Genomic DNA, 25,326 nt, shown 5'->3' with positions numbered 1-25,326 from the left:
CTGGCCCCCACAGCAGTAACCTCCAGTTTGCCCGGGGGGGGTGTAGTTTTGACCTAGACAAAAGTCCTCCTTCCTGCTCCACATTCTGCAGCCTCTCCTGGTCTGGCTGGAAGAGGTCCCACTCGCTTCCTTTCTCCAAGTAGCAGTCCCCCCTGTGCAATAACATTGCACAGCGCAGCCCCCCAGCCCAAAACACAACTGGTTCGGGATGTGTGCTAAGTGGTTGTCACTGTAATCTCAGAGCAGAGGACCAGTGGGCTGGTCACTCAGAAGTAGTTTGGAAAATCCAAGAATAGCAGATGCCAAGCTTGCCAGACAGCCTTGCCACCTTCCTTCCGCAAATGCCATCCTCCCCCTCCCCTGTTACCTTATACCACACCATCCTGGGACCCCTCCCCTCCCTACTGTCTCTTCCAAGCATCTCTGGCTGAAAAACTGCAGGGGGGGGCGCGCCATTTCTGTTACAAAGGGATTCCACACCAGAGCCAAACAACAGCAGCCTTTAAAATCACTGCATCATTTAATGTCAGCAGTACAATGATAGGAGACTTGAGTCTGGATGACATTGTTGGAAGACAAATGTGTGATACAAAAGAAAGTAGAGAGCCATGCAACCAAAGATTCACTGTAAAAATACCGGTACAATATATACAAACCCCATTTCAAATAGTATTTACATTTTATAGCATGTTTATAAAGCTCTGGTAGATGACCAATTTCATCAATTATTTTTTTTGCCATTTGTGTCTACTGAAGTGATTTTACAGTTTTTACAAAAGATCAGGTTTTTTTTTATACAAATGTCACTGAGCATCTCTATCTAAATAAGCACGCAAGACAGAATACTTCACAAAGAACCTCCCCGGTTAAAGTTACACTCAAAAACTTTACACCAGTTTGAGAGCTATAGCTGCACCAAGGAACCCTGGAAATGATAGTTTGGGGAGGCTGATGAGAATTTTGTTCTAGTTCACTGTCCCTCCCGCAGGACCTACGGTTGCTAAGTTTGTAGAACGGACAATTGGCTTAACTGTCTTGGCTTTCACCAAGGAAAACTGATTTAAGTTTGGAGTGAGATGGAACACGTCCCTCCTATTCTTAAACCAGTTCCTCCAATACACTGTGGCTTTTATGCTCCCGGGTAAGAGCCAAACCACATCTCCATTAAAGGAATGTGCCTGGAACAGGAGGATTTGCAGCGGCACAGGTCTGGGGGAACGACCAACCTTTCAAGGTGTCCTGGTGGCCCTTTTTAAAGTAAACACTGCCAAGTTCAGCACTCAAAACGTTCCCAGCAATGCAAATGCCTTAAAGCTGTTTTCCCAACCCTAAATACTTTTTTCTCCGAATAAAAGACACCCCACCACTTCTCATACATATATATACTACACGGTAGGAAGAGAAGACCTTCTTACAGCTAGTCAGTTTCAGCCAAGCTCACGGCGTTTACTGCCTTCACCACTCAAGACTATGACCTCCACGCAGGGGGAGAGACCTGCTCCAAATCTTTGGGGATGCTGTGTGCTGAGCACGGTTGCAGGATGCTTCCCTTGACCACACTGGGTCGCTAAGGCAGACTCCGTCAAAGCAGAGGGGAAGCCTCGGCTGCCTCTTCCTCCTCATTTTCTGGGTAGGTTCCTTGCGCAGAAAGGGCACAAGCACCTCGTCTCTGTCGAGCTGACAGAGCTCATGCTTCTTTCAGAACACTGCAAATAGCCGCGAAATACCCTTGCTGTTGAGAAATACTTTTTCCAGGCCAGCACCCAGTCTCTCTCCTGCCTTCAAGTGCAGATGGACAAGTGAGAAGGAAGACGACAAAGAGCAGCAGCCCCACCTGAAGGAGGCTGCCAAGAGGCGGCAGGCGCTTCCAGGATCAGGCCAAACAGCTTTGTGTGCTTTAACACAAAGACGATGAGATGCCAACCTCACGACGCCGGCAGGGGAGAGGCAGTAGTACTATGCAGGGCAGGGGGGCTACAAAGCAAGCACAGGCCGCAAACTCCTCTTCCCTCCGAGAAGAGAGTCTGGCTGGGCTTTAAAACAGCCAGCAGGCAAGTTGACTGCGATGAGCTCTCAAGAACAGACGTTGCAATCTCTGGTTCTTGCTCCTGGTCCTCATCAGCTGCTTCTGAAGCACCAACGCCAGACACCTGCTCTTCTGGTGCTTCCAAAAGGACCGTCCACCTGCAGCAACGTTTCCACTTCTAAAGCCACGTGGAATCTCCAGTTAGTCTGGATTTTAAGTGAATGTGCTCTGCAGCCGAGCCTCTGGGTCCTGGCCTGCCTGCTCTACAGTTGCCCCGTTCCACCTCCCTAAGACGGCCTGCGAAACTGCCTGTTCTCATAGGAGCTACATAATCTACAGGCCATTGGGGAGCCCTGGCAGTGCCTGCTTATTAAGACAAGTGCAGAAGACAGACAAGTGGAATCAAAGGGATATTAATAATTTAATTTCAATACTACAAATTCTGTTTTGGTAGAAAGCATCACTTTTTTTGAGAGGCCGCCCCAACACCCCAGATGTAGCGCCCTGTTCTAGTTCAGCTGGATCTGGATCCAGCAACCTCCAGGAAATGGCAAACAAGTACTTAAAATCCAACACAATTACAAAAATAATCCAACATGGTTATTTCTCCAGGGTAATTTTCACCGCACTAGATTTTTTCTTCTTCTTCTTAAAAAAAGGCTATGATACACTTATTTTGTTACAGCTAAGAAATGAAGATACATATATTCTACAGATCAGCATGGCTGACAGCAGCATCCCTTTACGCAAGAGGAAAGAACCACCTTTCTCTCCCCAGCCTCTCCTCCACCCCACAGAGAACACCAGAGGAGGAGGAGGAGGAGGAGGAGAAGCAGGAGGGGTTCGGCGTAGCCCTCTGTGCAAAGGAAGGCTAAGGGCTGGAGGGATTGCTGGCCCAGGTTTCCAAAGAAGATTTGAAGACAATGAATGATTTCAGGTGAGCCTCAAACAAAGGCCCAGGGCATCAGACAATACTGGCTAGTACTACTTAAGATACTCTGATTACTTGTTTACAATGCAGCTTGGATATTACACGCTACAGCACTGAGCAAAACCCAAAGGATGTATATACAAGTTATATGGCTGGGGTGGAGGGGGGTGGATTAATGGAATAAAAGGAAAAGAAGAGAACAAGTTTCGAACACTGCTGCTTCTCTCGGGCACAAGGCTGCAGGGGCAAGTCTTTAATACTACTGGCAGAAGGGGGAGGCTGTGGGGTCAAAGCCTTTAAAAACATCCTTTAAGGAGCCGGCGTCCTGCGGGTCCCCCTCCTGTGCAGGGCTGTTTCCAGCAAAGGGGCTGCCTGCCCCGGACTTGGCCGCCTGCTTCACCATGCCATAGACAGGGGGCACCGGAAGGTTGTGGATGCCGGGCTGTGCGGCAGTCTCTGTGGCAGCAGGCGTGGTGGTGGTGGCGGCAGTGGTGGCCGTGGTGCTGGCGGCGGCAGCCTTGGGCCGTGGCCGGTTGTAGCTGTTGTACCTGTCGGTTGACGGTTCTGCGCTGGGCTTCTCCGCTTCCAGCTGGTCCAGGGCCGACCGGCGAACAAACAAGGGCTCCTTCCCTCTGGCGCTGCCTTTGCTATTGCTGCTGCTGCCGCCGTCGGAGCCCTTGGCCGCCGGGCTGCCCTCCCCAGCTGGCTCCGCAGCCTTGCCGCCTGAGCCCGGAGTCCTTGGGTCGTAGAGGCTGATCCCGCTCAGGACGCTGCTCTGGCTGGTGCCTCTGCTCAGCCCTCCCGCCGTCAGCAGCCGGGGGTCGTAGGGAGCGATGCTGGGGGTTGCCTCCGAGGAGGCAGCAGGGCCAGCTGCCGACGTGCTGGCGGCCTCCGTTGGCTTTGAGGGCGCCGAGGGCGCTGGCTCAGAAGCCTTTTGCAGCCTGGGGTCCGCAGGGGCTTTGCGCATCCGGGGGTCGCTTGGCTTGTCGCTCGGGGTTGGGCTGCCTGCTGCGTTGACGGTCTTCAATATCCTCGAGAGCAGCTCAAAGTCCGGGAGGCTGGAGCCAGAGCTGGCCGAGGCTTCTGCTGGGGCTGCTGCCCGCTGCCTCGGGTCGGAGAGGCCGGTGGAGTTCTGAGGCCGGTTCAGGCGCGGATCCAGACCAGGCAGAGCCTGCAGAGCCGCCGGGACGGGAACAAACTCTTGCTTGGGGACAGGCAGCGGGATGAGGTCCTCGGGGCTCCACAGGACCGTGCGGGCAAAACCGGGCATGACCAGGACAATGTCTTTCTTGATGTGGCTGAACTGCTGCAGCTGACCCCGAGGGTCCCTCAGGGTGTGGTTTGGCAGAGCGTCCAGGGGAATCGTGACCGGCTTGTCCCTCAGGGCCCTCTCCCCTTCCTCCTCTTCCGGAACCGGAACGCCCTTCTGCCCAACCGAGGGGCTGGAATGCAGAGAGTCTGCTTTAGGGGCAGAGGGGGGGATGTGCCGCGCCAGCCTGGGATCTGTGGGCCCTGCGTCCCCCGCGCCGGGCGGAGCGGAAGGCTCCACGCCTCGAGAAAGCCTGGGGTCGCGCAGGAGGCGAGGGTCGGCCGGCCGGCCGCTTCCCGGGGGCTGGCTTTTCTGGAGGCGAGGGTCGCTCCTGCCCAAGGCGGGGCCAGCGCCACTGGGAGCGTCTTCATGGGGCCGGCTGGAACTTTGCTGCCGCAGAGTCTTCAGGATGGAGCTGACGCTGCTGCTGCCATCGTCCTCGTCGCTGGAGTACCAATTGCCAGTATCACCTGGGGGGGGGGGAGCAGAGAGAGGAGGCAATAGAATGAGTCATGAGGCAAAGCTGGAGTATCACTCCTGGCTATAGTAACCCCCAAATCAGGGATAACTGACAGATACCTGAAACTGCAAAATGCAAACCTCGCCTGGCCAAAGCGCTTAAGGCAACATCAAATGCCAACTGCCATCCCAAGCAAAAGGTGGTCTTTTGTTTAGGTTCTGACAGACCACTAGGAGCAGCTACAGAGGACTTTGTCTGTCTTAGAGACATGCACCACCCAAGCTTTAGAGGTCAGTTAGGGCTCTGGACTATGCCAGACTCCGTCATGAATGGCAGATGATTGTGTCCTCAGCCTAAATGAAGAGACCTTCTCACCAGCTGCAGCTCAAGAACCCCAGGAGGAGGGGGCTCTAAGAGAGGGACAGGCAACCTCTGGCCCCACCCACGGCCCCCCGCTCATCACCTGAAGTCATGTGACAGGGTGGGACGGGGCAAATAAGCCTGCAGAAAAAAGCATCGAATTTAAAGTCTCAAATTCTGCCACTGGCGAAGAAGGAAGACTCAGAAGGCGGGGGGGGGGGACGGGGGGGACGACTTAGGTGAGTGCCTGGTTTTTCCTTTGCAAGCTGCAGGTTTGAAGCTGAGTCACCTGACGTCCTATGACAGGAGGTGACTGACAGGCAGGCAGCCTTGCCCAACTGTGAAAGTGGTCCATGGAGGGAGGGGGTTCTGGGGGTGCACTTCCCAACCTCTGACCTAGGAGGACACCAAGACAGCCAGGCTGCACGGCCAGAGCAGCCTGCCCCCCCCCCTCCAAGAACTAGAGCTGCCACTCCAAGCAAGCCTGGAGTCAGGGGCTGCCGGAGCCACTTGCCTTCCTCGTGCTCCCGATCCGGCTTGTAGCCTTCCGCGTGCCGCCGAGCCCTCTCTTCCTCCTCCTGCTGCTTGTGCTGGATCCGCAGGTACAGAGCCCGCTGCGTGGAGGGCAGGAAGTCGGGGACGTTGGTGGGAGGCTTCTGCAGTCTGGGCATCCCTCCGTCGCAGAAGGGGTCTGGCTCCAGGGAAGGGTCGGGGAAGATGTTTTCCCCAGGCAGCTCGTCCATCTCATCGTAGTTCCCGTAGCCCTCTGTCAGGGAAAGCGCAGGCAAGGAGGCCGTGAGAAACAAGGGCGGGGAGAGCAAGCACAGCCATGATGCTGGGGACGGAGGAGCCTCCAGGAGCAGCTGCCTGTCCAACAAACTGTGGCCCTGGGGGCACTGGGCCGCTGCAGGGGCCAAAGGGCCGATCGGACTCAATGCTCTAGCGCAGTGTTTCCCAACCTGTGGGTCCCCAGATGTTGTTGGGACTACAACTCCTATCATGCCTAGCCAGCATGACCAGTGGTCGGGGATGATGGGAGCTGTAGTCCAACGGTCTTGTTTTCATACGGAAGCTGCCTTGAGTCCCATAAGGGGGAAAGGTGGGGTGTCTGATGATGATGATGATGATGATGATGATGATGATGATAATAATAATAATAATAATAATAATAATAATAGGCCTACTGCCCACAGCTTCTCTTTAGCCACACTGCTGACGCTCACCTATTTTTAACTGCTTTTTTTAAATGAGTAAACACAGATGTTGACTTATTTTCACATGCTTTCTTTTAAATGCCTGGAATGGTGTTGTTTTGCCATTGGGCTCCTTTGGAAGACAGGGAGGGAAGGAGGAAGGATCAAGTACCTGGGCCACCCATCAGGTTGGGGTCCATCTCCAAGCCTTCTGGATGCGGGTAGAAGCCGTCATAGAAGTCGGGTGCTGGTGGGCCAGGGGGCATCTCCTCAGGCCCAAAGGGCATCATTGGGGGCCCAGGGCCCATGGGAGGACCAGGGTTCATGCCGGGGCCCATGGGCATGTCGGGGCACATGTCAGGGCACATGTCAGGAAGCATGTCGGGGGGCATGTCTGGGGGCATGTCGGGATGCCCAGGGAACATAGGCGGAGACATGCCTGGGTGCCTAGAGGAAAGAAGGCAGAGAGGGTCAGAAAACGGCCGAGGGGGAAGAGTAGCCTTTTCAGAGGCGGCTCACTTCAGCACGGGGTGAGGCACGTCAAGCCAAACCTGCCGCATGTGGCTCCCTGCCAGGCAGCAGGACATGGAGGAGGAGCGTGGCCTGGAAAGAGGAGCCAGCCAACCCACCCACCCTCCCAGGCCTGGACCTGAAGCACTCTGGCTGCCCCCAGGAGGGAGGGGGAGGCCCCAGGCGCACTCCCTTCCTTGCCCCTCACCAGATCCCCGTACGCGCTGGAGGGAAGGTGGCACGTACCTCACACCCAGCTTCTCCGCCAGCTGGCCGGTGGGCCTCACCACAATCTCAAAGAGGGAGGGGATCTTCTTGTACATGTCCTGCTGCTGGGGCGAGAGGGGCTCGTGCATGGGAGGCGGCATCTGCGGGGGCCCCGGGGGCGGGAGGGGAGGCGGTGGGGGCGGTGGAGCAGGTGGTCCGCCAGGCATGGGCCGGCCATTGGGCGACGTTGGAGCCGGCGGCCCTGGCGGCCGAGGGGGGGTGGGCAGCAGTCCTACCCCGGGGGGCGGCTTGGGCAAGGGGTTGATGCCTTGCTTCTTCAGCTCCTCCACTTCCTTCTCATCTTCTGCTCCGGCCTCAGCATCGTCCGCCAGCATCTAAGGGGCAAGCGAAACAAGGCCGTGGGCGAAGAAGGCAGGGGCCGCCTCGGGTGGTAAGGCAGGAGGAGTCTCCCGCTATCCCCACACGCCGATTGCATGGCTCCCGAACCATCCCTGCCCCCACAACTGCTAAGGAGAAGGCACTGCCCTCGGCAAAGGGCTTCCACGACCGGAAGCAAATCTCAGCGGCCCCCCGGCCCACTCACCTTATCCAGAAGCTCCCGCGTCTCATCTGTGAGAGGTTCGTGGGAGAACATGCAGTCGTCTCCATTGATGCAGTTCCCAGTCGTGTGGAAGAGCTTGCAAGGGAAGTCCCGTGCGAGGCATTAAAGAAAGTAATCAGGCCAAGGGCAAAGGCACAGGAGAACTAACGCACCCCAGGCCAGGCTTCGGCTTGCAGCAGGCCCACCTACAGACTCAGGGTTCTCACACCAAGGAAGCGGGGCTGATCTCCCTACAGCAACCCTGGCCCAGCTCAAAAACTCTGATTGAAGCTTAGCCGCTGTCCACAGTATGGAGAGTCAGATTAAACCTCCCCACCTACCCTTTGATATTAGCTTTCCTCTAAAAATGCAGGACTCAGAGGAGGCAAATCTAAGAAACCCCGGCCTGGAAGCAACCAGAAAGGATATCGTGCATGTAGGGACAGTTTTCAGCTCTGGCGCAGTAGCCAGTGATGTAAAACTTGCACAGTTCCCGCTTCTTTGGCAGCTCAATGTCATGGCTGAAGTTGCAGTGTTCACCCTGCCAGGAAAAAGCAGAAGGTGCAAAGAGCTGACTTTTGCACAGTGTGACACCTGAGCACAAAGGATGTTTAGCAGTTCATCCCTGGAAACACTCTCCCCCCCCCCCCCATCAACCCCAGAGGAGAGATGAGCCACCTTTCCACACAATCAGACAATGAGGGAAAAAGAAGAACTTCTCCTTTGGAAAGAACAGCAACAACCATGTACAACCACGAACTCCTTCCCAAGTTACAAGGACAGGCTCAGCACTCAAGGTCTTTGGGATGGACCCTGGAAGGGCAGGTGCTGGTGTGACATCAGCACTAAACTGCTGGCACAGGAGGCCAAAATGGGCAGAGCTGGTGGTACAGAAAGACAGAAGCGGGACTTAGCGGGCATCTAGCGGCGTAACATTATGCCTGCAAAAGAGGTGAAATCTAATATGCTCCAAGTCAATGGAGAGCCCAAGGTGATCTCTTCCCCTACAGCTGAGTTCAGGAACCCATGGCCCTCCAGGCACTGTTGGACTAAAACTCCCACCATCCCTGGCCACCGGCTGTGCTGGACGGGGCTGATGGGAACCAGAGGCCAGCAAATCCTAGAGAGCAGCAGATGCCCCCTGCTGCCCTCCCTCTGCAACCAGCCACAGATCACCATATGCCCTGTAGACTTCCAGGCACATGCAATGGGGCCACACTGCTCTGCCCTCCTCCCAAGAGAACGTGGAGCACCCAGGTCTGACTCTGGCAATGGGGAATGGCGCGTAATTTAACTCTTTGGCTGCCGGTTTTTCTTTTCTTTTATTGCATTTCTACATTTATAGCCACACTGAGATCTTGTGAAGGGCACACAAAATAAACGAAACAGAATAGTGATGAAACAATTATCCCTCCTTCAAGAGGTAGCCACTTGTTTGAGAAAATATTATTTGAGTAGGTTTGAACAATTTGGGGCAATTAAAATGTTAAAAGTTAAATAAACCTTGTGGAAGGAGGAGTGTTAAGGTATATAGAAGTATACGTATGGTTAATTTGAATATGTATATTATTGAATATTGTACACCCAATGTATCAGCCACCTGGGGGGTTTCACTGTTTGTGTTTTGGTGGTTGGTAAAAAAAAAATGTATATATTTAAAAAAAAACCCAAGAGGTAGCCACTGCATCCTCCACACAGGGCAAGTATGCCCTGGGGGCCCCATCAGCCATGAACCCCAAATGCAGTGAAGGGGAGCCCAACAGGCACTTCACCTCATCTGCTGCTCATTCTAGTCAAGTGCTCATGTCCCCCTTTCCTGGCAGGATCAGAGCAAAAATGAGGCCACAGGAACCAGAGACAGAGATCCCTAAATGAGAGGGAAGCTTCTGTGTCTCCACGATTCAACCACCGGCAGGTGAACCACCAAATGTGGCCATTATGGGCACCACCAACAGGGGAACGGAGCTGAGGCATGAGGGCCAAGAGAACATCTAGCCAGCAACGCACAGAACCGCTTGCGCACTGACCCCTACTGAGGCACAAGAACTGCTGACTGCTCACCACTCCTGACCTGGCCTCCTATAAGCAATGGGACGGACGGCTCTCCAGCGGATGCAAAAGCAGGCAAGCTTTCTTCCAGCACTGCAGTGCAGGCCACAAGCAAGGGGCACAGCGGAGCCAGCAGCCCTCTGGGGTTCCCAAGCAGTGGCTCTTCCTACACTGGATACAGGCTCTCCAGCCTACTATGGAAGCCTCCGGAAACTGTTAGCCACACACCTGTCTCCAAACCCACCAGCCTCATAAGTACAGAGGCATCTTGGTTCTCAAACAACTTGGAACCCTAACACTGCAAACCCGGAAGAAAGTGTTCCGGTTTGTGAACTTTTTTCGGAAGCTGAACGTGCTCTGTTTTGAGTGCCACACTTCCATTTTGAGTGCTATGCTGAGGTCTGTCTGTTTTTGCTATTTATATTGCGTTTTTGTGGTTCTTTTTGTTTTGTTTTGTGACTGTGTAGAACCCCATTCAGCTACTGATTGATTGTGTGACTGTAGTACATTATTACTTTGATTGTATGGATCAATGGTCTTGTTAGATAGTAAAATTCATGTTAAATTGCTGTCTTAGGGGTTGTTTTTAAAAGTCTGGAACAGGTTAATCCATTTAGCATTACTTTCTATGGGAAAGCACGCCGTGGTTTTGGAACGCGTTGGTTTTGGAACGGACTTCCGGAACGGATTAAGTTTTGGAACCAAGGTTGGTACTGTACAAGCCTCTGGTGCAAGTGGACTCTGGTACAAGGAGGCTTCTGCCATAGCAGGTCCATGAGCCTTTAAGGTGCCACCAGACAGACGCCTTGCTGTTTTTGCTGCAACAGGCTCTGATGGCACATACGCCTGCAGACCTAGTCACCACATCATCAGGCAGCCAGGAACGAACGCTGGTCCTGAACACTTACCCAGGTGCACCTTCCCTCCACAAAATATTTGCAGATGACTTTTCCTTTCTTATCTGATTGCTGGTGAGATTTATCGTGGTCATTCCGCCGATAATTCCCGCCTCCGCCTCCATCCTATGGCAATCACAAGACACTTTATTTACCAATGTTATTCATGCAAAGCCTCCTAAAGTAGCTTACATAATTTTAGAACAAGACAATCTGTAAATATTGCCTGCTGCCACCCAGTCTTGCTGCAACAATTTTGTAGTCACTCAAGGGTTTTTCCCAGCCTGCCTTCTCAGAAGTCTGGCCGCTGCTGCAAATAGCTTCCTTTTCCTGCCCCATCCAGGTTGTGTTACCATTGTTCCTTTAACTCTGAACTTGCAAACTATGCTGCCAACAGTGTCTCTAGGAACATGCAGTGCCTTTGCTATCCTTTTGTATCCTGCTCCTTGTTTGTGAAGGGCAATGTTCTCTTCTCTTACCTTCTTGGACCCTTCTCCTGACTTAGCCATATTTCTACCATGCAGCCAAATCTGACACTCTGCAACCCCCTAGCCAGCTCAGGTATTTCATGTGTTCAAGCACACCTTGATCAGTTGTACCAGGTGCGCCTGAGACAACCCCTGGTGTATTTGTGTTGCTGTGAGGGGTTCTATACAGGGGGCTGAGTAAGAGCGAGACTGGAGAAGCCAGTATAAGTTGCAATTTCAGCTGAATTTGGGGAACCATGAAGCACCTGCTGCACTGAGCTATTTCAATTGCTTTTGTTTGATTTGCTCATTGCAAACAGCTGAAAGTCTGCAAATTCTGATAATACAGTGGAACCTCGGTTTTTAAACGCCTCGGAAGCGGAGCAATTTGGAACCAGAACGCAGAAAACCTGGAAGTAATTGCTTCCGTTTTCGAACACGCCTTGGAAGTCATACGGCTTCCAAGGCACATTTCTCTATTTTTTCAATGGATTCTGCCAACCGCTCATTGATCCTCGGTTTTTGAATGTTTCAGAAGTCAAATTGTCTTCCAGAACGGATTATGTTCGAAAACCGAGGTTCCACTGTAAACTTGCTTTGCAATGGCGGTTGAGTAATTTTGATTGCAACTGCATCTCGACCCATCAGGCTTTGGCCCCATGGAAGCAGAAGGGGGTCGGGGAAGTCGCTCACCCCCATGTCGTCATCGTAGTAGTCGTCCTCTTCATTCATGCCCCCTCCTTTGCCCATGCCTCCTCTCCCCCGACCTCTTCCTCGGCCCATCCCCTTGCCTCCTCGCCCTCGGGAGCCACGGCCTCGGCCACGACCTAAGCCTGGAACAAGTCAAGCAACAACATTTTCTTAAATGGCAACAGATGACACACCATCCCTTCAAGTCCACACAGGCAACTGGGTCACAGAGTGAGGCCTGTGAGGCTCCAGCCTGCCGGCCAGAGGGGTGACTGCAGTCTTGGCCAAGCGCAAGAGCCCTGGCCCACCTACCTCTTCCCCTTCCTTCCTTGCTCCTGCGATACTGGTTCAGCTCTTTGGAATAGTCGTCATACTCATCTCCCCCTGCAGGCTCTTCTCCTTCGCAGTACTGGCATTCAGAAAGAGGAGAAATCAGCAAAGTGGGGTTTGGCTCATGAAATGCCACACAAGGAGTATCCAACAATGAAGGAATACAGAGAACAGAATCTAACCAAAACAAACACAGCTGTGTATATAATCCAAGTATAACACGAACTGAATGTCCCGATGGAAATGATATTATGCAATTGGACAAAATAATGTCCATGCAATGTACAGTCGCAATGTACATTGTAATAACAGCATGGCATGTATCATTTAGCAATGTGTCTGAACCAACTAGAAGATGACATGCGAAATGAAGACAATACCCAGGCATCTTGTCGGCCAGAGTCCTTCATCTTATCTAGAAGATTGACTACATAGTTGAACTATTGAACTCTCGGTTATATTGAACAGCAATTTGCAAGATTGCATATATGTTTTTTTCAAGTTCTCTGCCACTGTACAGATAGGCCTCAAGTGGATATTATTTTGGGTCATGATACCAAATGCATTGGGACATTCAGTATGTATTATACTTCCACTGTATACAGTTGTGTATGTTTTGATTAGATGCCACACAAGGACGCAGGAAACTGGGCTGGCTGCAAGCGCCAACCGTGCCAGCTCACCTCCATTTCCTCTTCATACATTTCCTCCTCCTCCTCCTCCGGGTGCTCTCCTCTTCCCCTGCCACGGTTGCCTCTGCCCATGCCTCGCCCTCGCATCCCGCCTCTTCCACGACCACGGTACCCTCGGCCTCGGCCACGACCCCCTGTGGACACAAGACAAACAAAGTGAAACCGGATCAGACTCTGGGGCATAAAGCGACGCTGCTTCCTGCCAAGGCTCCCTGTAAGCAGGAACAGCAGAGCGTTTTGCATCTGTCTATCAGGAACAGCAAAATCCCCATGCAATGGCGCACAGCCCTGCCTCCATGATTCTGTGGACCAGAGGACACAACACACCCGGGGGGGGGGGGAATATGTTGCCTTGCCTTTCTATGACTAAGATCTCAAGGGAAAGGAAAGCAGCCATGTTGTGGCAAGGGACCTCAGTCCCAGGGGAGGATGCTGCGGAACCAAGGAGCTCATGCACCTTCGGTACCCAAGTCAATCTGACTCAAAACATGCAGCTGGCCTCAAGGGAGCCCAACAGGCAGAGACAGTTCAACTCCTCCCTGATGACAAAAAGCAGGCAGGAAAGCAACCCTGATGCCAATTGTTTTCTGAGTTTGAACCCAGAACAAAAATCTGCACTGAGCCTAAAGTGCCTTTTAAAAAGGCAAGTTTAATCCCTTTGAATGCTGACTAACTTTCACACTGGGCGTCATTTTTGTACTGGGGAGCCAACACTTTCCCAGCATCTGGAATGAGGGCTGAGCGCAGGCCAGTGTGTACCTCTCCCCCTGTGCGACCCCTCCTTGGCCCTCCGGTATTGGTTCAGCTCCTTCGCGAAGTCATCATAGTCCTCTTTGCCCATGTCCTCGTCATCCTCTCCCTCATAGTCACAATAGCCCTCGTTCTCATACTCCTCGTACATGGGGTAGTTCTTGCTTTCCATTTTGGAATATCCCTTTTTGGGGGCGCTGTGAGATGACGAATACTGCTGGTGAGACTGGAAGTGAACGCACACAGAGTTATTACCAGGCATAACAAGCTGATCACCATCACCCATCATCTCAAGGAGATGTACAATGAAAACAGCAAATGCACTGAAAACAGGGTGCCATAGGCACTCCTGGCAAAGACCCATTCAGCCAACTGGGAAAGCTGCCCGTCTCTCGGCAGAAATGCTGCTCCACACCGCAGGGGCAGCCACACCAAAAACCCTGCCCTGAGTTCCTGTGGAGGAGGGCTGCTGAGACCCTGGGGACTTGCAGGGGAAACTCTCCCATAGGCCGCGGGAATAAGGCGGTCTCTCACATAACCTGGTCCTCAGGTGTATAGGGCCTGGAGGTACAAATGGGCTCCTCATGCATCTTCTAAACCAGCCTCTCCAGAGGGCCATCCCTGATCACTGGCCATGCTGGCTGAGGCTGAACTGTAGTCCCAAAAGGACGGAGGGCACCACATTGGGGGAGGCTCTCCTCCAAACCACCCTTTCCGGGAGCAGACATTCCCCAGCTGCCCACTTTCCCCTCTGGCACAGAGGCCTCCACTGCCACTGCCAGTGTTCTGCCACAAAACCCGCTGGCCCCTGCTGTGTGGGAGCCTTTGCCTAACCGCAGGGCGGGACTGAGACCCCAGCCCGATTCCCGGTGAACTTCCAAATGCACTTACGGAGGAGGAGTAGAGAGGGCTGTACTCCCTGTACTTCCGATGCCCCTTCTCGCCAGGGCTGAAGTCTGAGTCCTCACTGTAGTCTGAGAAATCGTCACTTGAAGAGGCATGGCGCTGCAAAGGAGGGCAAGGCTGTTACCGGCTGCTCCCCAGATCGTGCTCTTTTTTTCCACCCAGGTCTGCCTACTGCTTAAAAGGAGCTTTAATGTTTTCAGCACAGACTTCTCTACACAGGCGGGAATTCCAACTATTTATGAAGCAGCAGTCACTACATCAGGCTGTAACAGCCAACAGAAGACAAGGGCAGCAGGGACACCCCATCTGCACAACAGAGAGACAAGCAACTTTTTGTGCCTCCTCTCCGTTAACTTTTTCATGCCAGCTGGCCATTAGATTGCTTATTTCCTCCTCCCTCCCAACCCCTTTATCTTTTGTGTTGCGTCTTTTTAGATTATAAACCTGATAGGCCAATGACCCTCCTTGGTTTTTAGGGATTTGAAAGCTCTGGCTAATGGGTAGCAGTTGAAAATAGATAGATGATAGATAGATAGATAGATAGATAGATAGATAGATAGATAGATGGATGGATGGAAAATAGCTGGAAAATACTGTTTGCCTGGAGCAAGCAGGCAGTTTTCAAAGGCATCAAATGCAACTTGAAATTGGGCTTCCAGCACATGCACTCTAGTTTACATGATTTTTCAGATACTTTAGTATTTCTACATGCAAGTCTAACTGTTTTTGGTTCCTCGTATCATCTGTTCACCTTAGAAGCAGTTGCTTTTAATCAAGAGTGATCTCTTCTAGCCTCCACACATTTCTGCCACCTTTGATTCTAGTTCATCACTGATCACTTCTCATCTCATTCATGGAGTTGTGTGGCCCCCACCCCTTTGAAGACCAGCATGCCATTGGCACAGCAGGCTCTGGGCGGAGACAGTCTGTGCTTGGCGTCCCCTTTACGTCCCCAGCTCTCTGACCCCAGACCAGGGCAAACATCCAAGGAAAGGTTGAGGAGGGGCCTGAAACTGATGTCCTTGAAGCTTGCCTGGCCTCACCCACCTTGTGCTTGGATTTCCTTTTCTTTTTGGACCTCCGCTTCTCCTTCTCGCGCTCTTTCCGACGCTTCCTTTTCCTCCGGTGAGTCTTCTCTTCATCCGAGTCACTGTGATGCTTCTCGCTCTTGTCCTTCCGACTCTTCTCTCGGGACTCTGAAGCTTCATGCGGCTCCTCGCCCCCGTCATCTTCCAGCTCCCCTTCTTCCAGCTCCCCATCCTCCCTGTAAAGACACACAGCCAGAATCATTTGGCTGGAAGGAGCAAGGCAGGTGACAGAGGGGAGATTCAAAGCAGGAAACTGTGCTAAACAGCATGTCGCTTGCCTGTCAAAGGTCACAGGCCTGATCATTGGGAAAGAACAAACCAGTCCTGCTTCCTCCCAGAACAGGTCCTTATTCCGCAGAGCATGTGCAAAAATGAATGCAGCTCCAGCCCTAAGACGATATTCCGGGAGAGTATAGAGACACACACATGCATGCACACACCAGCAAAAGCAACCATCAAGTGGCTGGCCAGGTATCTGACTACGCAAACACATTTGTGACTGTTAAACAAAAGCAAGAGACATGGCTATTACAACTGCTTGGTATCTACACAGAAATGAAGTGTTGCCTTTTTACACTGCCACCGCAAGGTCACCCATTTACTCCTCCCCAGCCCAAGAAGACAGCAAAGTGGCAACGCAAGAAGAGCTGAGAAAGCCCAAAGCTGAGCCTGAAGCTGAAGTGCCACCTTCTTCCCGTCCAAAGACAAAAGTCACTACAACTTCCATCCCCAATCCAAAGCCACAGAACCATTTGCCGAGGAACCCTGCACTCTTCTGCAAGGCTGAAAGGATAAATAACGCAAGTCCCCAAAACTGCTCAGAGGAGTTCATGCAGGACATGGTTTCATTTCATAAATTGTTTACTAAAAAAGGTTTGCCATTTTTATCACCTCCATAATACAGCCAGGAGGGTGATGATGATGGGCTGACCCAGGGTGGCCAGGCGGCGAGACCCAGTGTGAGCTGAGAACCGAGGATTCAGCTGATACGTCGTGCTCACCATCCCTCTGCCACAACAGCTTATAAGCTTTCCTTACATGCGACCAAATTCCTGAGTGGGAATCTTATTTCTAAAGCGAAACCAACATCTCCTGAATATCTGCTTGAGCCCTTCAACAGCCATTGAAAGAGGCTCTTCTCCTACTTGGAATGACACACAGGCTTTTATTTTCTTTTGTCTTGGCTGCCTACTGCGGTTTGTGCAGAGGCACCAGCAGTGGGGAAAGGTCAGCGGGTGCTCTGAAGACCACCACTCCAAGCACCACCACCACTATGGCAGAAGCCCTGCAGGCACCAGGCCAGCCAGTCACTACGAAAGCAAAACTTCTAGGCTGGCACTCTCCAGGCCACAAACGGTTTAGCTGCTTCCGTCAGTATCCGTGAGCCAAGTACAACAGTGAGGCCCAAGGACATACAGCAAATTATAGACCAAGATACAAAGCTGGCAATGGGGCCAGCTTCCCATATGACATTAATGGACGTAATCTTCATTTAAGAAAAGAAGCCCATATCAGTGTAGACCGTCAGATGTGGAAATTGCAACCATGCCCACTTTTCTGCTGGAAGGTTGGACTCACAAACTTCACACGCACTTAAAACTAGAATACTCACTACATTTTGACTCAAAATGTATTTCAAATAAAGAACCACATCAATTTGCCTGTCTTATGCTAGTCCATGTTCTGTGCTTGTAAACTGAAGGCAATAGGTAAAGGATGTGGTTTATCTGACTTCCAGGGCTACGAAACAGCAGGCACTCAAGGAAGCGATGTGTTTCACGAAAGGAAGAGCTGCCGGGGGAGACAAGCTCACATCCTTTCTGGCATGAGCCAGCATTACTTGCAAGGAGCTACTGGTGCTACCTGAGTACAGCAAACAGGATTGTTCTCCTGATCTCAGGGGACGGAAGAGAGGGAAGAAAAAAATAGGCTTGGATGAGGGTTGCCTGCTCCTTGGGTATATCCATGTGAAGCCCTCTCTTCCTCCACCTCACACTAAAAGTCTGCTGCTAGTCAAATTGCCTCTGCAGCACATATGGTGGAAGCCAGGCTGCTGCCGCTGCTGCAAAAACTATTGACTTTCTCCCCAGAGCCTGCCAGCCAGCTGACACGGCCCTGCACACAACTCAGCCCCCCCCCCCCGGCTGTCCTCACTCAGGTGCCTCCTCCTCTCTGTAAGCAGGACACAGTGACGCGGTGCCAGCCAGGGCAGTGCCAGGACAGTGCCACCACCTCCAGGGTGAGTGTTTGCATCTCAGACAGGGAACAGTTTAAAGCTGGCAGCAACCTTCAGAATTATTTGCAGCTCTTCCACAACTGGAAGCATGTGCAATAGGGGCTTCCAAGACCTAAACAGAGCCAAATCTGGCACTGCAATCTACTAGTTATAACTGTTCCAACTCTCAAAATAACTTAGAAGAAAAACGGCACCCAACACCTCACATCCCTGCAAATGAATGCTTGGGAGAGAGGGGGTTTGGACAGCCTAAAGTTGGGGGGGGCACAGAAGGGAAGCCGCAGCCTTTTTAGGGCAGCTGGACTTCATCTCTGCCATCCACTTTCCAATGGCAGCACCGATCCCTTCACCTAAACCTATTCCACCTGGGCATAAATACACAGCTTTCGCCTTGACCATGCTTAGTCTGGTAATAGAGAATGCCTTGAGGGCTTCAGCATGCAAGATACATGTGCAATCCCATGCATATTTACCCAGAAGTAAGTCCTACTGTGTTTAATGGGGCTTACTCCCTAGTAAGTGTGGTTAGGATTGTAGCCTTATTCTGGCAGTCAAAATGATCTAAAACTTGGTGGCTTTATGCTGTGTGAAAAGCTATTAATCAGCAACTCTGAGTACAGTAATTATTACTAAAAGCTACAGGGCTCTGTCAACTTCGTAGTAGAGCTTGCCATACGTGTTCACTGTGGCTATAGGGCAAAGCAGCGTGGTTGCCATGTGGCTATAGGGCTTTCAGAGAATCAAGTTGGCACTGGGGGAAACGCTAGCCTTGTGACAGGCCCACCACAGCTCTTGGGGACTTTCCTCGGGAGCCAGTCCCTTTGCTACCTCTGCAGCAGAATGCTGAGCTTCATGAAAAGTATTACATCACAGTCGCCCTGTGTGACCTCACAGATCACGTGACCGGAGCCTGCTGCAGGAGAAAACAGACCCTTCCAAGGCCTGGATCAGAACAGCACAGAAGCTTCTCCTGGAAAGTCCATGTGGGGAGGGCGCTCGTGCTTCTGCAGGTGTTTGGGGCCAACAGTACAAAACCCAGGCACGGCAAAGGCACTGCGCTTGAAAGATCACATCTGCCAGAGAAAGGCAGAGAAAGGCTGAGGAAAGAAGCCATGGCAGGAGAAGGCTGTGTAATGGCAGAGATCAGCATGACAAAGGTCCCTTCTCAGAGGTCAAGAGAAGGAGCTGGCTTCAACAGGCCCACGGGGGGCATGGGGGGCTCCTCCAGGCATATATATACAGGGAGATGCCTGGCATGGAACGAAAAAGTGGGAGTGGGAACAGGTGCCGAAGGAGGGCAGCAGGCGATGAGCGTGAAGAAAAGACCGGAGGGAAACAAAAGGAAAGCCACTGAGCCTGACATGTAACTTTGAATGAAACATGACAGGGATCCAGCGCACAGACGTAAAGAGAGAAGCCACACTGTCAAGGCAATGAGGCAGAAAGGTAATTTTAGGAGAATATTCTAAGTTGATTAAGGAACAGAAACACTGCAGGACAGAAGGGCCTCAGAGCAAGTGGTATGTGGTTTTGCTTTACTGGACAGTTTACAGAAATATCAAGCTCTTATTTAATTACTGCAACCGAAATATGTCAGTTCTCTCTATGAGAATAATTTCTGCCTTCTTACTTTGTGTCCGAAACTTAATATAGTAAGACCTTCTCTGGTCAAAAATCAAGGCCAGTGTCTCTGCTGCCCCCTGATGGTGGGAAATGGGAAAGCCAGGGAAAAACCACCTTGGTCTCTAAACTTTGGATTGAACAAACACAATATTAAAATGAAATAGGGTTGCTATCGTTCCCCTGACCTGCATACCAGTGTTAAGACACTCAGCTATATGAGCCGATTGCCAAATGGCACCTTGAACCTAGGTTATGGTTGCCACAATGGTATGTCTAGGCCCACCCCTCCAATTGAGTTTGTTATTATTTCATTTCATTTCTATACCACTTTATAATCTAAAGAAAAAATAGCAAAGCAGTTTACAACACATTAAAATCAAATAAAACAATGGAGAATGAAACATATTCAAGCTTCAAGAAAAATATTTCAGATCCTTTTCTAAGTGACATTTTGCTTGCCCTATATTTATTTATATGGCTGTCCCATAACATGAGGACTGTGGGAAGCCAGTGTGGTGGCACAGGACCTGGGAGATCAGGGTTCAAATCCCCACTCAGTCATGAAGCTCACTGGGTGACCTCTGGGCAGCCACAGCCTCCACCTCCTTCACAGGGCCGGCCGCTGAAGGATTAACCGTGTCCTCTTTGGAGAAAAAGGTGGGATATAAATGCAATAAATAAGCTCTTCTGCTGACCTGCTTAAGAAAGCTGGAGGGGCCAGCCAGACGGAGATGTCAGTCGCCCATCTGGCAGCCAGAGATCTCCACGTGGTCACAGTTGGACCCGTGCCTGTCGCAAAAAGCGCCTGGATAATTTCTAGCACTACTGCTTACCTAGGAGACTGCTGAAACCTAGGGCTGTGCTCAACTTTACTCATGCTCACTGTAGGCCCACTGAAACCAGCAAGGTAACAAGTCTGTTAATGAGTCTACTTCAAGGAAACACAGTTGGACCCAACATCAGCCATAACCACAATGGGTGTAACTTGGGTTCATTAATTTGGAAGGATCTACTGTTGAGTAGAACTTAGCTGCAATTATGGAAGCCTTCTACAACATCAGCTAACATCTGTGCCGGCTGCAGGTCCACAGCAAAGGCCTGAGATTTCACACACTGGAGCAGAAGAAGGTGTTGGAGGGAACACCAAACTGTAATTACCCAGTGAATGATTCCTGTGAGAGCAAAACTGGGGAGGAGCTGGGGTGCTGTGAACTATGAATTCAGAAAAGCCAGGATGTTTCCTGGAGTGAGGAACTCCACAACAAAAAAAAAACTCTTGGCCAATGACATTTTAAGGAAATCTAACCAGCCACGGGTAACTCTAGTCAGCAGGTGGAACGCGAGTCCCTGCCCACTAGAGTATAAATGCACTTTCTACAGCAGGCAAAATGCCATTCTCTGGCATTATTGTACAAAACCTTAATGCATCTTATGAACATCTCCCTTCTACCAAGCGAAACCAGTGGTCTCTCTCTCTCTCTCTGTATGGCCCACACTGACTAGCAACAGCTCTCTGGGGTTTCAGACCGGGCTGCTCCCAGCCCTGCTCAGAGATGCAGGTGGGGATTGAAACCATGACCTTTCTTCACCCAAAGTATGAACTCGGAATGCCGGGGAAATGCTATGAAGGAGCTCACTAAGAAATCTGGAATAAGGCAAGCACTTGGAGCTCAGCTCTCCCGAAATGAAAAGGGACCTGTCATCGGTGTGACAACGCACACGCCTTGGGGTGGGAGTCGGCCCTATGGGACTTGGCAGGAGTGGGACCAACCCCTAAGTACACGCTCATCATCTAGGGCATGACCTTGCAGGAGTGGGAGTTCCTTTTCTGGTTTAGCAGCATACACTACAGGGTGGAGACACCGGAAACCTTCGTGGAGGATTTCCTAACCCCAGTTCCTTAAAGCTAGAGATAACTGTATTTTCAAAGGCGATCAAGACAAACTACGTCTTTAATTCAGGCAGGCAGCTAACTTGGACCTCTCTGAAAAACCCGCCCTCCGGCTAGGGGCTGGGGAGAGATGAGACTTAGACATTTTGGAATTGTTTCGATGGCCTCAACCTGCCCAAAAGCACGGCTTTCTGCACCTTTCAAAACAAGAGCCTGCAGCAGAACCAGGTGCTATGGACTGATGAGCCAAACGAAGCTCAAGGGCAGAGCACAGAGGAGAATGGAACCCGCAGAGCTGGCTATTAAAAGGTCCCTTCGTCAAGAGAGGCCGCCATGGAAGAATGTAGGACACCTTCTTCCGAAGGAATTGGCCACTTTTTGCTCCTACTACCAAAACTGCTTTCAAGGTTCCCGGGGCAAAAAAAAATCAGAAGACAGTAAAAAAATCACCACCACTAACTACTCTGCGAGTCACTCTTGGTTGCATTAAGCGCTATATGCACCTGCCAAATATTTAATTTAAAAGGTCATTTCACAAAGAAGTTAACATGCAATCTAGCTCTGTAATGGAAATTAGCCACGTTTCCTCCCCCATCTTCCTTGCTGGTCACACTGTTGACTCACGGCATTCTAAGCTGACGTCATTCACCCAAGAATGCCCACGAGTTTCAACAGGGGGCAGCCTCCTACGTTGCCAACAATGGGAGAGAAGCAGAAATTCAGCAGGTGTCCTCAGGTGAGGCTCAGTGGCAGGAGAAGAAACTCTTATCTGCAAAAGTTCTCCCTTTCCATCCACTACTAAAGGCACAAGAACACTTCCCTTAAAAATGTGTTGACTGTAACCAGCATAAAATGCCGATACAGAGTTTTGCATTTTAATCCCTTCCCAGTTAACATCAAGCAAAACGGCAAGAGGATCAGCGCCTAGGACTTCGCACTTTCCAAGTATGCACATCCTTATTCTGTCTTTCTCCCTCTGACTCCCAGCCTAATTTTGTCAATAGGAAGAATGTAAAAATCCAGCAGATCTTACAAAGCACTGCCAGACCTGCCTCAACAATGGCTTATTGTTGGCAGTGCTGAAATAATGCACTTAACTCAGAAGTGCCACGTAAATTCTTACGAATTGAGGAATATAAAGTCACAGCAGTGAGATAATAATCTATGTTCAAAGTTGAAGCAGGTCTCTTGACCTGGTAGCACATCAGGCCAAGCCTTGGCTGCCTCATTCAGCCACCTCAAACTCCCTGAACATGCACTCAGGCTGCCCAGGACACAGTCAGCAGGCGCAAGTTCAGCCCATGTCAGAGCTTGCAGCTAGATCAGTCACAAGTAGAAATAAAATGGCTCAAGCTTTTAATTGGCGGAAAGGTGGGCTTTTGTAACAGTTAATGGCCGAATTTGTGCTTTAAGGTCCCTGCCAGAGCTACCAACATACAGATAGACCACCTAACGTATTTTGACCACCAGAGCTGGGCCAGTGATGGAGAAAGGAACCCTTTTCTCCTGTTAGTTTGACTAGGAAATTTCAACCAGACTAACAGCAGTGGTACCTCTGCCACCAATGTCGCTGAGTGAATAGAGCCAAACCACGCAGCAAGAGCCAGGGCACAAAGAGAAAAGGGGTGTGTGACTGCAGCACTAGCAGCAGATGAATCTGACCAGAGAGGGGTGGGTCTAGGGACATATCCCAGGCCTTGCCTGCTTGAGGTGGTCAGGGCAGAAAGGGGTGGGAGAGACCATTTTGCAGTGCCAGGTACAGGTAGTTGAGGCCTAATGGTTCAGGGTCCTCAGCGCTTTGCACCCAAAGCTGCCAACACCCCTTTCCCCAAACAACCTCCTTTTCAGGCCTTTGCTGGCAGTAGCTTTCTGCCTAATAATAACTACTAATTATTATTATTATTACTATTAATATGCCGCCCATCTGGGTTTCCCCAGGCACTCTGGGCAGCTCCCAGCAAAATATTAAAAACACAATAAAAGATGAACCATCAAAAACTTTTCTGAACAGGGCTGCTTTCAGAAAGTCCTATAATTGTTTATCTGCTTGACGTGATGGGAGGGCGCCACTACCAAGAAGACCCTCTGCCTGGCTCACTGTAGCTTCACACCTTGAAGGGAACTTGGAGCTGGACCCCAGTGTCCCGGCTGGATGATGGAGACGCTCCTTCAGGTAGATCTTCTACCCCCTCTACTCCAATGAAGGTTGGGGAAGAGGCAGCCTATCTACCAGCCTGCCCGCCAATCAGAATAAGGGAGCTTAGCACTGCACGCTAAGGTGATTTTTAAAAAAAATCTCTAAACACTTCACTAAGAAATTTGCCTTTAAACTATCATTTGCTGCCCAGTGTCTGGGCAACTCAGTCAGATGGTCAGGGTACAAGTAATAAATTGCTACTGTTATAATTACTGTCACTCCAAGCAGAAATTTCATACTGTTCTTTAGTGGACAACTTAGTAGTTTCCTTGTTTTGTAGATGTTTTCTAGCACATGCGCACAAAAGTAAATTTTTTTTGGTAGTTCAGGAAAGCACAGGCCAATGCTACTTTGCATAAGCGAGTGTGTGGCCCTCGTAGACCGTTTCCTGTTTCATCAGAATAAGCCGGACAAAACACTGCACTCGCTATGGGACCAAGTGTACGGCCTTGTTTTACATGAAGAACAGGAGCGGTGGGATTTGGAAAGCGCTGGGTTATGGGATAAGGAGTCTAATGTACACAACACAGAGTTACTGTCACTTGGATTCACTTGTCTTGTGTGAGGTACAAACATGAACTTTGCACAGAACATGTAGTTAACAAAAGGACGATGGAAACAGGAAGAAAGGGGTTGCTAATAAGGTGCTTACACTGTACATGGTTCTTGCTTACCAAATGAGGGAGAGGGTGGAAGTGTTTGATGACTTTGGGGACACTGTGATTTGTTACACTTTGGAACTGCTTATCCTTTTTGGAAACAACTTTGCAAACCTGCACTAAGTGCAGCGTGTGCCCACTTTCCAGACAGCCGGATGAAGAGGGAGTCTGCAGACACAGCGCCTGGGTGGAGCTCCAGAGCCCTTGGCTGGGGGGAAGGCGGGCGAGGGGGCAGCCCCTCACCCTGCAAAGCTTACAGCAGGGCTCCAGCTATTTTTTAAAAATACAGTAATCCGAAACATCTCCTTTTTCTTTTCAGGGTGGTGTGTGCTTTTGTGAGTACTTTCCTAAGTTAACGTCACAGACGGAAGGGGCACCAACCAGCCCAACAGAAAGGGGCACCGTTCTGCTGGTTTCCTTAAACGAAATGCTTACTGACTTCTGGCCTTTTGTTTGTGGCGGGGAAAGAAAGGAACAAGGTACAAATTGAATTATTCAATAAAAGAGATTACTTACCAACCCAACCCCTGCATCACATGAAAGAGAGAACTCCACAGGGAGGGAGGAAGAGGAGGAGGGAGGAGGAGGCGCGCCCCCCGTGTGCGAGCATACACACGTGCGCGCGCGCCAAGGTAGACCCACGGCGACCCTGCGCTGCCCACCTGCCCTCCAGGGAGTGGGGGGGAGGGAGGAGGGTCCCCCTGCCTGTCACCCTGTCGCCTCGTGGCGGGGCGTCCCAATGCCCGGCTTGGCCCGGGAGGGGGCGCCCACCAAGGCCGGGCCCGCTGCTCCTGCTCTTCCTCCTGGCCCCCCCGCCATGCCGGGATGTGGGGGGGGTCACCTGCGCTGCCCTCCCCGCCTGGCTGCCCGCTCCCCTCCCCCCGCTCGTGCCCTCCCGCCCCCCCCCCCGCTAGAAGAGAGAGAGAGAGAGAGAGAGAGAGGCGGGTACTGGACCTTTCGTCCGGGCCGGGCCCGTGGTGGTGTTGTTGGAGCGGCCGGGCGCTGGCGCCGCCGAGGCCCAGGCTGCTGGCGTGGTGGTGGCTGTGGAGGAGGGAGGCGGCGGCCGGCGAGGGGGAAGGGGGCCTGGCGTGCGGGCTGCTGGGCGGGGGCACCGTGGGGCTCTCCACGGCCATGGGGGGCGGCCGGGGCTCGGGCGGGCGGGAGGCGCCAGCGGGCGAGGGAGCCAGCCGGGCGGGCGGCCGCCGAGGAGGAGGGACGGGACGAGGAGGAGCGGGAGCGGGAGGAGGCGCACCGG

General features: G+C 51.6%; 2 protein-coding genes across 2 annotated transcripts in view; one reads left to right on the top strand and one right to left on the bottom strand.

The window, feature by feature from the left end:
* Nucleotides 1-501: 501 nt before the first annotated feature.
* On the bottom strand, nt 502-25,204 carry ZC3H4 (zinc finger CCCH-type containing 4; the record flags this gene model as incomplete). The annotated part of the gene is made up of 14 exons (XM_083516108.1): nt 502-4,736; nt 5,601-5,852; nt 6,452-6,726; nt 7,036-7,391; nt 7,601-7,710; nt 8,027-8,138; nt 10,555-10,668; nt 11,703-11,842; nt 12,012-12,108; nt 12,713-12,855; nt 13,481-13,697; nt 14,363-14,476; nt 15,425-15,641; nt 25,026-25,204. 14 exons carry the CDS (start codon nt 25,202-25,204, stop codon nt 3,217-3,219), a joined length of 3,846 nt encoding a protein of 1,281 aa, XP_083372234.1. The 3' UTR covers nt 502-3,216.
* SAE1 (SUMO1 activating enzyme subunit 1) overlaps nt 18,656-25,326 on the top strand; it is a 28,462-nt gene continuing 21,791 nt past the window's right edge. Inside the window, exons 1-2 of the mRNA XM_083516313.1 lie at nt 18,656-19,147; nt 24,391-24,550. The gene's annotated coding sequence lies outside the window, so the exon portion shown is untranslated. The remainder of the gene's footprint in view (nt 19,148-24,390; nt 24,551-25,326) is intronic.

The sequence above is a fragment of the Podarcis liolepis genome (assembly GCF_965112155.1).
Source record: "Podarcis liolepis genome assembly, chromosome: 7".
In the NCBI taxonomy this organism is placed as follows: domain Eukaryota; kingdom Metazoa; phylum Chordata; class Lepidosauria; order Squamata; family Lacertidae; genus Podarcis; species Podarcis liolepis.
The sequence above is the reverse complement of the archived record's forward strand: the minus strand, read 5'-3'. Positions and strand labels throughout refer to the sequence as shown.